General features: G+C 33.0%; 1 protein-coding gene across 1 annotated transcript in view; it reads left to right on the forward strand.

The window, feature by feature from the left end:
- Positions 1 to 11,078, forward strand: part of NDFIP2 (Nedd4 family interacting protein 2) — a 61,592-nt gene extending 50,514 nt beyond the window's left edge. Inside the window, exons 5-8 of the mRNA XM_008686666.2 lie at positions 3,291 to 3,415; positions 4,542 to 4,608; positions 7,518 to 7,623; positions 10,105 to 11,078. Coding sequence (XP_008684888.2) covers positions 3,291 to 3,415; positions 4,542 to 4,608; positions 7,518 to 7,621 — 296 coding nt within the window. The 3' untranslated portion in view covers positions 7,622 to 7,623; positions 10,105 to 11,078. The remainder of the gene's footprint in view (positions 1 to 3,290; positions 3,416 to 4,541; positions 4,609 to 7,517; positions 7,624 to 10,104) is intronic.
- The last annotated feature ends 1,292 nt before the right edge of the window (positions 11,079 to 12,370 follow it).

Here is a 12,370-nt window from a genome sequence, read left to right on the forward strand (position 1 = left end):
TAAGAGAAAAGTGTTCTCGTCTTTTTTTCTGGGCATGTATATATTTGCCTGCCTCTTCTTCATGTTGTTCCTTTTATGATTTTACAAATGTACACACACTTTACATACATTTAGAAATGAGTGCTACAGCCCTTTCTGTATTTTAAAGACCCGTTTAGCTTTATTTGCTATCTTCTAGGCCAAGGGGCATAAAAAGTGAATCTATCTATGCTTAAGTAGTCACCAGCTTCACTGTTTCCCCAGTGTTTCAACCGGTTACAGATGGATAAAGGTATATATTAGTCTCTTAGAGCTGCCATGACAAAATACCACCAACTGGATGGCATAAACAGTGGAAATTTATTTTCTCACAGTTCTGGAGACTAGAAGTCCAAGATCACAGTGCTGGAAAATTCGGTTTCTGGTGAGGGTTGTCTTCCTGGCTTGTGGTCAGCTGTCTTCTTGCCATGCCCTCACATGGTCTCTTTTGTACATGTGGGTGGAGAGAGCTCTCTGGTGTCTCTTCTCTTTCTATAAGGATACCAATCCTAGTGGATTAGGGCTCTACCTTTATAACTTTAATTATCATCCTAAAGGCCCTGTCTCTGTAAATACAGTCACATTGGGGGTTAGAGCTTCAGTCTGTGAATTTTGAGGAGACACAGTTTTAGTCCATAACACATTATATTGCATGAGCACAGCTTCTAGGAATCCATACTGCTGGCAGAGAGCAAAAAGAAAACATGATGACTCAGTAGGTACTTTTTTGTTCTTTTGTATTTTATTTCTGATGTGAGTACAATTATATGTATAGTAGATATTGGTAAACTGTTTTGAGGAAAACAGTGTTTGAATTAATTTTCCCTGAAACTAAACATACACACACTCAGAGATAAAAATGCACTTCTGGAATATTTTGCTGTTTTATATTTTCTCCATTAGCGCTTCTTATGTTTTAACTTCATGACGTGCTTACGAAATGATAGAATGTTTATAGCACACTGGGATACAGGAATAAGGTGCTCAGGGCTGGTGGCCGTCTGTCCTCTGCCCCAGATCCCACCTGCCTGCTGAGGAGGAAGAGAGTAACTCTCTCAGCACAAATATGGCACAGCGGTTTGGGAATCTCTACTGCTGTTCGTTAATGTACATTATTTATTTTAAATAGCAGATTGTTTTTTGATTGTATTTTTTTTTGATTTGCATGTTTTTCTCCACAGATAACACAAATATTAACCAATTAGATGTAGAGCACCCGTATCTAATAGTATATGCTATGACCATGGAAATATTCTCTATCTCCACTGTCCAGAATGATAGCTACAAGTTAAATGTGACCATTGAGCACTTGAAATGTGGCTAGTGCAACTGAGGGACTAAATTTTAAGTTTCATTTACTTTTAATTAATTGAAATTTAAATAGCCCCCTTTGTAGAGTAGGGTGGGTTCCTGGAGCAAGTGGAAAAGGCAGTGTGGCTGGTGGCATCACACAGCACAGATGTAGAGGATAGCCCAATACTGCTCAGTATCTAGGTTTACAAAAAAGAAAATGTGGAGTGTAAGCAAGTTTTATTTCCTGTAGTGTCTCCTGAATTTTTTTCGTGTGGAAAAGATACAACCTACTCTGTAAAGATATCATTTTGTATGACTAGTAATAATGGCTAACATTTCTTAGCAGTCACCGTGTGCCGGGTTCTGTACTGTGCTGAGATCTTTAAATTCATTATCTCACTTAATCCCCTTACCAGCCTTGTGAAGTAGGTCATGCAGATCAGAGAACGTGGCTCACAGAAGTCAGCAGTGCGTCTACTAAGTGATATATGTCACTGTGACTCAAACACAAATCTCTTACTTCAAAATTCATTCTCCTAACTGTTGTACCATGCAATACAGCTTACCATAAATGATCAGGAAAGCTGTGCCTAGAAGGCATTAGGAAGGAAGAAATTATAGGAGATGGGGAATTGCTTTGAAGAAATAGCTGTTTCATTTAAACTTATCCTAAAATGTTTACTCCTTGTCTTCAGAATTCTGAAAAATCAGCATTTCTCTAGGTAATTTACTTTGTTTTCCCTGAGGGTTGGTTAGAGATATTGAGGGGAAGAGGATGGGCACTGAACAGGACCAAAGTTCTGCTCAAATAGATCTTCAGTTTTATTATCGTTACTGTTATTATTTTGATAATGTTAAAATCTTGAACACGGGGCACTCTTATTATATCTCAAGGACCTTTGAGAGAATGGTTTCTGCTACAAGTAATAGAAACCCCTTACTCGGGTGTTTTAAATAGTTAGGAGATTATCTCTCAAAACAGAAAATCCGTAGACAAGCAGATAGACAAGCCAACCTCAGCCACAGCAAGTATCAGTTCTGGGGCTCTGCTTTTCTTTGATTTTCTTCACTTCCTAGTCCATGTGGAGTTATGCTTTAATCCTCAGGCTGATAGCAGAATCCCTGCAGCAGTTCCAAATGTTATATCCAAACTAGACATCCGGTGGGTAAGGAGTTTGTCGTGTGTGTGTGTGTGTGTGTGTGTGTTTTAACATTTATTGCAGAAATTCTCAAACTAGGCAAGACTGTAATAACCTCTATGTATTTATCACTCAGTTTCAACAATGATCAATTCAGAGCCACTGTTATTTAACCTATATTCCATCCGCTGTCTCCTTGATGTATTTTTAAGAACCAAGGTGCTTTTCAGAAGTCCTATTTCAAAAAAAAAAAAAAAAAAAAATGGCAGGGAGTTTTAGCCTCCTGTGATTTTCCCAGACTACTCAGGACCCACCTTTTGGGGTTAAGTATGGGGTTCAGCCTTCCCTAAAATACTCTGTAGGTGGGTGGGTTCCTGAAAAGGGGGAAAAGCAGGTTTTGTTAGGTAGAAGGAAGAGGCAATGAAAAATACCTTCTCTGGAAATATTTTATAATTTATTAGGTTCATCTTTAATAATGCTTTTAAAAAATACCCAGTTTGGTTAGTTGATTGCTGAGGCTGGAATTCTTGGGTGGAATCACATGGGAGCTACCTTGTGACTTGGTTTTTTAGGTAGTTTAAAAATGCAGTTTCACCTATTGGTTTTAAGGAATTGATTCCTTGTGACCAAACTGACAAGAAACCAACCTGTTTGTTAATGTATGGTTAATAACTAATATATTTGCAAAAGGTAAACTATAGTCTTTAATCAGAAGACTTAATTGGTAAAGTCAAAAGAAAGAGAATTGTTATTTCCATTGTGCAATGAAGTATTGTTAATATGTCTCTTAATTTGTTTCCAAAGTGTGGTCGTTGAAAGAACTATTTCTCTTGCTTTTAGTGGCATTTATTTTCAACTGGCTTGGATTTTGTTTATCCTTCTGTATCACCAATACCATAGCTGGAAGATATGGTGCCATCTGTGGATTTGGACTTTCATTGATCAAATGGATTCTTATTGTTAGGGTGAGTGTTTTAATAGCCTCTATTACTTTTATCTCTAAAATTAAAATATATGGAATTTCTTGTGTCATTCATAAATGTTCATTTTACAAATATGAATCAATTATTTGAGACTTATAAAGTTGGAGATACTTTTAATTTCAGATTTGAGGGCAAATCTCTGTTTGACAAATCATTTTTAGTTAAATCAGATTCAGTTTGGAGGCCAATCAATGGAAACAGTAAATAAAGTAATTTTTGGTAGTTTTAGACTAGGTTATTTTAACACTTTCAAAAAATAACTATTTGGAACATTGTTTAGGTGCTAAAGGGTAATAGAGAAGAATTATCTGAAGTAACCGAAGAAAATTATGACTTAAAAAAAATTTTTTTTAAATAATAAATCATGACATCCAGAGGCTAATCAAGGAAAAGATACCTGTGTTCAGTATCCTCAAATTCTGCCTTCCATCTGCCTGTTCATACTGTCACTTCCCAGAGAATATAAAACTGTCTACCGTGATCACTAATAGGAACTGTTGAAATGCCACTTCAAGGTTCATTTAGCTGTTCTCAGCTCACTGTTGGGAACTGAATACTGGAGCATCTAGTTTGAAAATAAAAAGACTCTAATGAGTTGGGGGTCTTTATGTGCCTAGTATTCTTGGCTGTGATTAACAGTAGGGGGTGTACAGAAGGTCAAAAGCTCTTCTTTTTAGAGGTCAGCCAAACATCCCCATCTGATAAGATTAAACTAATGTGGCTTTTGGTGTTAATATCTAAAGCAGCGGGTTGCTGTAGTGTGTTTGGGATGGTAGTTGTGGCTTTGAGAGATTATGAAAAAAGAACTGACATGTGAACTCTTTAATGAGAAAGTTGGATTCAGATATATAGAATTTACCTTTCTTACAATTTTGAAACTGATTTTTGTTTCTAAAATATTTTGTATAAATTTGCTAGCTATTGTGTACAAGATTTTAAAGAGTTTGTTTCCTCAAATAATTATGTATGTCATTAAGCATTTTTTTTCTCTGTGTTGTTTTAAGTGCAACAGATTATTTGAGATAAATTGTTCTGAAACTGAGGCTAATCTATGATTTTCAAATTTAGGTACATAAATATGGTTAATATATTTATGTTTACTCCATAGTTTTCTGATTATTTTACTGGATATTTCAATGGACAGTATTGGCTTTGGTGGATATTTCTTGTACTTGGTAAGTTTATTTCTAATGCATTTCAGTTTTTAATTTGCATTTAACTTTGATATTTCCCCAAATTGTAAGCTGTAAATACATTGTGTTGAAACTTATGTGGAAATAATTTTTCTACTGTAAAATTCTCATATCCAAATACTTAATATCATCTCAGCTATTTGGATAATTAATTATACATTGCACTCTAGATTTCTGATTGAAAATCCAGAGCCTGTCAATTTAAAAAAATCAGTGGTTGGGTGATGATTGAATATTGCAAAACTTGAAAATCCTAAAATGATTAAAAAAATTGTCTTTAGCATTTACTTTGGAAAATATACATGCATAATTCTCTTAACGATCCTAGGATATGTTCTGGACGTTCTATGCATTTTCTTATTTTTGGAACATTGAAACGTTCTTTATACTTTTGAAATGTACTCTGCATTAATCATTAATCAGCCAGTCGTAAGGAAAGGCTTCATGCCCAACAATCACAGTACTTCTCCTGAGTTTTCTTTTTACAGGGCATGTCTTTTTATTAGTATCGGTGAATTTTATGGATTTCCAATTTTTGTTCCCTGGTGATTTTCTCTTTAGATGTATGATAAATTAATCTCAAAATCACATAATGCCCTTAATCCACATTTCAGATTTATTTACTATCATGAAGAATAATATCCTCTCTGCTTAGTTTAAAGCCCACATTTCTCTGGTAACATAATTGTACCAGAAAATAATAGCATTTCAGTAGGTGGCAGTGTTCTCATTGAGTTTTTGTTCAGTCCTGGTATTGGATCTTCAGGATCTTTTGGGAAACAAATTCTTAGTAGTCAGTTAATATCACTAAAGATCCTGTATTCTTTCTCTTAACAATTATAGTGAAATTATTCTAGTGTTGTGATTTTGTTAGGGAGCCAGACTCTTACAAGGGTTTAGGCAGTTTTTTATATTGTTAATTGTGTTCTGACTGCCTGAATTCTGTGCTCGTTACTGAGTTTCTTACTTAAAAGCGAAAAATACGTAAAGTCTTTTAGGTATTTAAGCATATTAAATGAGTATATTTGCTTCTAAATATATTATTAAGGATTGAATGTTAGGAAGACAACTTTGGTGCCCAATGGAATGCAGAGGACCACCCCATTTCCACATCAGAACCACAATCTAGCATTTAGGGAATTGTGAAAATTTAATCCATGATAAAAATGTTGCTCTCACATACACTCAGAAGAATGTTGAGTACATTGTAGAACACTGAGAAACAGTAGCTGCTGAATGATTGATTTCTAGATATGAACTGGCTTATTTTGGAAAATGCCTGAGCAGGACAAAATAGTCTTAGAAACAACAGTTTTCGGGGCGCCTGGGTGGCACATCGGTTGAGCGTCTGCCTTCGGCTCAGGGCGTGATCCCAGCGTTATGGGATCGAGGCCCACATCAGGCTCCTCTGCTATGAGCCTGCTTCTTCCTCTCCCACTCCCCCTGCTTGTGTTCCCTCTCTCGCTGGCTGTCTCTATCTCTGTCAAATAAATAAATAAATAAATAAAATCTTAAAAAAAAAAAAAAAAAGAAACAGCAGTTTTCATAGACAAAAGTAGGGGTTTCACAAATAATTTTGGTTTATATTTTTTAATAATACTTTTACATTTGGATCACAATACCATTATTTTGAACAGTATCTGGAAGGACATGAGGGTCAATTCAGGGTGGGAGTCACAAATGAAAGGCATTAGGATATGGGAAGCAGATGGGCTCAGATTTAGCTGAAATTCATACCACTTGCTGAAGTCATTATTTGTATATCTTCTATCTTTTCTCTTTATTATAACCGTGCTTCTTTTTTTAGTGTTTTGGTTACTGTCTTGCGGTTGGGGTACAAATTTAGTTTGGGACTTTGCATTTTGAATCGACAGACTCCTCCACTCGATGAGGAAGGTTACATGCATGTGTATCTTCTGTTTTTCTGTTTTTCTTTTGTCTCAACCCATTTACTAGTTAAAAATTTACTGAAGTTAATGTTTCCCTTAGAATTTTATGCTTAATAAGTTTATCAAAGAGAATTTACTGATAATTATAATGCTTTTTATACTTAGCTAATATTTTTCACCTGAAACTTTGAAGCATTTCACAGGCGTTGTTTTATTAATTACTAAGGATACCTGTTACGTAAATGGTTGTTATTTAAAAATCCTGTTACAGAGAATACTGAGAGAGAGATAAGATCTGTCCCAAATCATTTAAGAAATCACTACAGTGGTTGCTTCCCAGTTCTTTCCTGATTCTTATCTAAATTTGTATTATAAACTAGTCTTTTATTAATACTTGAAAATAAGAACTAATAATTAAAATTATTTATATAACATCTCTTCAAATACAGATTTCACAGATGACAGGCACTTGAATACTGCTAGACAGGCTTATTGGTTTTATCCCACAATTGTTAGCAAATTACTTGCATGTATTTTTTTCTTGAATACTTTATATCAGTAAATATGTCTTAGTTTGTTTAGTAGTTGTATTAATTGAAAAGTTTCATACAAAAATGGGATTTCTCCGAGTTGAATCAGCTTAAATGCATTAGGTAACTTTGCTATTTAAAGAAATCATGGAATAAATGTATATTTTTATGTAATTCTGGATTTTTCATGGCTGGATTTGCTTTATTTTAAATTTTACTTTAATTTAGATATATCTGGACTTAAATTGAAAGAATTTGGGGAGGCAGTAAACTTTTATTATGTTTCTTCATGATGGAATTATCATTATAGTGTAAAGTACATTATGGAATGAATGGAATTTTACAGATTAAATTCCTTAAGCCAAGAGGATCTTGTTTATAATCGTCTATTTTAAATTGATGTCCTCAATTTAAATAAGATAATGGATCTGTATAAGAAGATAATGGATCTGTATTATTTTAACTGTTTCAGGCCTGCTTCTTTTCTTCAGAGGATTTGTTAATTATCTAAAAGTCAGAAACATGTCTGAAAGTATGGCAGCTGCTCATAGAACAAGATATTTCTTTTTATTATAGAGGTAAGAAATATTAATATATTAACTCTATTCCCTTCATGTATTCATATTCACCAGATGAATATTATGTGTACTCATGTCGTTTACTTAAACTTAGCTTATTTAATATATTGTTATACTGTTAACAGTCAACTAATTTAAGATTTAGTAAGTTGTGAACTTTTTAAGATTTTTAAAAATTGAATTTCATAAATTTTAATTTTTTAAATATATAATGAATAAAAAAACTAAGTCAGACTTTTTAAACTTCTTTTTAAAAGATTAACCACAGTATGTAAGTAATTAGCACACAATATAAAGGCTTGAAAAACAAAATACGACAAAGCACTTACACAGAAGGGATGGGCATTTTGTTTAAAACAATGTGAAATCCACAGACATGTGATAAAAAAAAAACAAAAAAAAACCAAATTTGTGGTTGAAAAGAAATTTTCCATGCAGTGATCTTAACAAACTAGATCAAAGAATAAAAGTTGTGTGAAGAAAATAGGAGCTCTGATAGTTTCCTTAATGTCTGTCAGTTTGTATCAACAATGAAGGCTTCAACATGAATAAATGGGAATAAAGAAATGAGCAGACGTTGTCTTACTAGTTATCCAGTGAGTTTCTGGAGGCTGCATACAGCTCTACATAGTAGTTTCTTCACATGAGGAGACCTCATATTTCTATTTTCTATAATAGACTCTTTTTGTTATTGAAATACAGTTAACACACAATATTATATTAGTTTCATGTGTACAACACAGTGATTTGACATTTGTATATTTTGTGAACTGCTCACCACAATAAGTCTAGTTACCATCTGTCACCATACAAAGTTAATACAAACACAATATTATTGACTGTATTCCCTGTGCTGTAATTTACGTCCCATGACTTACTTGTTTTGTAACTAGAAATTTGTACCTCTCGATCCCCTTCACCCATTTTGCCCCTCCATCCCTAAACTCCTTCCCCTTTGATAGCCACCTGTTCTTAGTATCTATGAGAATAGGTGTTGTTTTATGTTATTTTTTTTCGTTGCACTTGTAAGTGAAATATTGCAAAATTTGTCTTTCTCTGACTTATTTCACTTAGCATAATACACTCAAGGTCCATCCATGTTGTCACAAATGGCAAGATCTTTTTTATGTCTGAGTAGTATTCCATCATATATATATATATCCATATATATAGCTGTATTATATGGGATATATATATATGGAACACATGCATACACACACGCACACACACATCTTTATCCATTCATCTCTTGATGGGCACTTAGGTTGTTTTCCATATGTTGACTATTGTAAATAATGCTGCAGTTAATAGGGGTGCATATATCTTCTTGAATTAGTGTTTTCACTTTCTTCAGATAGATAGCTAGAAGTGGAATTGCTGGATCATAGGGTAGTTCTATTTTTAGTTTTTTGAGGAAACTCCATACTGTTTTCCAGAGTCGTTGCCTCAGTTTCCTTTCCCAGCAACAGTTCACAAGGTTTCCCTTTTCTTCATGTCCTCACTAACACTTGTTTCTTATCTTTTTACTTACAGCCATTCTGACAGGTGTGAGGTGATAATCTCATTGTGTTTTTCGTATGCATTTCCCTCATGTTTAGGGATGTTGAACGTCTTTTCATGTGCGTGATGGCCATCTGTATGTCTTTGGAAAACTGTCTGTTCAGATCCTCTGTTCAGTTTTTAATTGGATTGTTTGGTTTTTTTTAGTTATTGAGTTGTATGAGTTCTTTAACTATTTTGGATAGTAACTCCTTACTGGATATATGACTTACAAATACCTCCTCCCTCTATACTATTTTTAAAGCAAGTGCCATATACTTCATGTCTATAAATGATTTGAACTTTTAAAGAATTTGAACTGCATAAGCAAAGTGTCTGCTAAAACACTTCTAGATGTATCTACAAGTACAAAATGTTTCAAAGTTACTATAACTATTCTTTTTATAAATAAATAGTATGGTTTGGGATTTGATTGCTTAAACTTTATAACATAGGAGTTTTACATAATCTAATATAATTTACTTATTTCTACTGAAGAGTACAGTGACTACAGTTGTATTTCTGGAAAATATTAAAGTATCCTTTTAAATGTTCTTTTAGCTCTACCTAGAAGGTGTCACATTTTCTCTTTAACCACTAAAATGTCTTTGCAGGCAGTAACAGAGTGTATCAGTATGTGAGATAAAAGGCAAAGTAATTTTACTAATTTGAATGATACTCTGTATTTGGTATAATTATCTTGTTTGCATTTTCAAGAGCCTAAACTTTAATGTAAATATTTTCTATGAATATCTTCTAGATGGTTTTCTATAGAAGCTTAAACTTTGAAATATATTCTGATATATGCTATTTTATATCATCTTTACCAGAAGAACATTATATACTTGATGTAATACTGCTATAAAATGGGTTTTTATTGTCCTATCATATAGACAGTTGCAACTTAATATACTTTAAGACTAATTCTTTCTTTGTCCCTAGACTGCATCGACCAGACATTCTTTTCTTATACCAATGTGAAATTTCCAGATCATCTGTAAACCTACAACTTTAATAGGATAGAAGACTACTAAAAGCAGAAGACAAATTAGTGAAGAAAAAATAGATCTTCAAAATTGAATGACAGGGTGGTTTATGCTTAAAAGCCATTTCTGTTCGTTCTCTTAAATATTTATATTTCATTTGTTTTGCACATTTGCATACGTGCCCATGTAAAAGATTTGCGTATACTTGAAAGAAACCATAATGCTGTAGCAGTAAAGTCCAGTCATATTTGGTTAATCAGTGTTTGATATAATTGAAAGAGGTGAGTGAGAAACAGTCTTCCAGCATGTAAATGCCATTGACTTCTGACCTGACATTTAGTATAATAAAAATGAAATTATTAACCATGTCAAATGCTTTAGTTTCTGGCTCCTAGATTCATCTAGTAACTCTACACCTGAAACATCCTTTGTTATATATAGTTTTTTGAAACCTGCAGTGCTGATTATAGAAAAGCTTTGTCAGATTTTTGAACATGATATTTACGTTATTATTTAGCAAACTCTTTCTGTAAATAACCACGCATAAATTACTTTCTGCATTGTTTTCTTAGAAACTGTGTCTGGATATCTTTTCAATTAATTTAAAATTTAGTGAACTTAATATATAGAGAAAATTTGGGTGTTAAAGATAGTTTGTTTTAGGATAGATTTTAAGGAGATGTGGGTATTCCATATGTCCTTTATTAGAACATCTTTTTGTTTTCTTTTTAAGGAACATGCCAGGTTTCGGGAGTCTCAGTCGAGAAGCTTGGTTTTTAGCATTGCCATCTTAAGAGAGTCTTGCAGGAAGAGATTGTATTAGATATTGTATTTATTTCATTTAAGACACTTTTGAAAATTAATTTTCTGAATAAGATATTCTCATTTGCATTTGTCTTTTAAGAAGCCAATAAAAGTATCTTTCAATTATCATTGTAATAATTTTTTTCTTTAGATGTTTAGTTTGTTAAATGAAACAAATCAAAACTTGTACTAATAGCTTCTTGCCTTTATGATTGTAGGATTGACCTATAAAAATCATATCTTGAATTGAGATATGCAAAATATGCGTTTTCAAGTTACAGAAATGTGTCTGTGGAATATGGGGGTGTGGTGTGTGTGTGCGTGTGTGTGTGTGACCATTATTACAACTGGAATCTCCATTCATAAGCTACTACATTTTGCAAGTCATTTTATGTCTCATCTGTTTGCTTTTCAGTTATATTTTTGTTTTTGAATGCCAACATTAAAAATGATGGGAATTATACCATCTTTTAAACTTAAAAATCATTTAATACAGCTATAGAGAACATATAAAATTGGTTGCTTGTTTATTATTAGACACTGACTACTACTAAAAGATACATCTAAAACTATTCAGGGACATTTTTCCATTTCTGAAAAAATAAATTATGCTTTATAACTTCTTTTGTATTTCTCTGTATTTTCTGATTTATTTCATTGTCTTTGATAAATAAAACATGCAGTTTTGTTTTGCTAATTGAGCCTCCTATTTTTTGTTTTCTCTCATTCATTCTCCTTCTCTGCATAGAATTTTTATTGTTGCTTGAAGTACCTGTGTTACACCCCATGAAGTCAAACTAGCATGGGGTAAAGAAAACAAATTATTTAATCTAGTTGCCTGATTTGGAAGTTAAAATTAAATTAGAATGTTCTTATAAGAAATGGAATCTCATGCCAGATCTCTTCTTTATCTCATATTAAGTTTCTATCGACCTGTACTTTGTTTTTTGTGGTAATCTTTAAATGAAATTAAGCTGTCATACGTGGTGATTGTAGATTACTAGATGAGCTATCACACCACTGTATTAAAATGTAATAGTTTAGTTTTTGTGGCATTTATCCTTGGTTTCTGAATATGGATGTGTCACTTTTGATCCAACATCAAAAACTTCACTTTTTGTTTTGATTTTTTCCCTCCCTCAAATCTATAAGTTTCGAGTGTGCATGTTACCTGATCCCCTATAATTCGTACAATTCAGTGGTAGCCTTAAATCTCATCATCCAATCAGTGGCATAGAACATTATTTTTAAAATCTTAACATTCTCTTCCAGATCTATCAAATTCTGCATACTTCCCTTCATTTCTTATGAGCTTGGAGAGAACAGCTGCTGTTGTGTTTTGGGGATGCTTAACCACCTTTGCACTCTGTCTTAAAGTTTGAAAATCAGAATCTTTGTTGTCTAAATAATTTTAGAAT

Source organism: Ursus maritimus, unplaced genomic scaffold (assembly GCF_017311325.1).
Source record: "Ursus maritimus isolate PB19 unplaced genomic scaffold, ASM1731132v1 scaffold_10, whole genome shotgun sequence".
Lineage (NCBI taxonomy): Eukaryota > Metazoa > Chordata > Mammalia > Carnivora > Ursidae > Ursus > Ursus maritimus.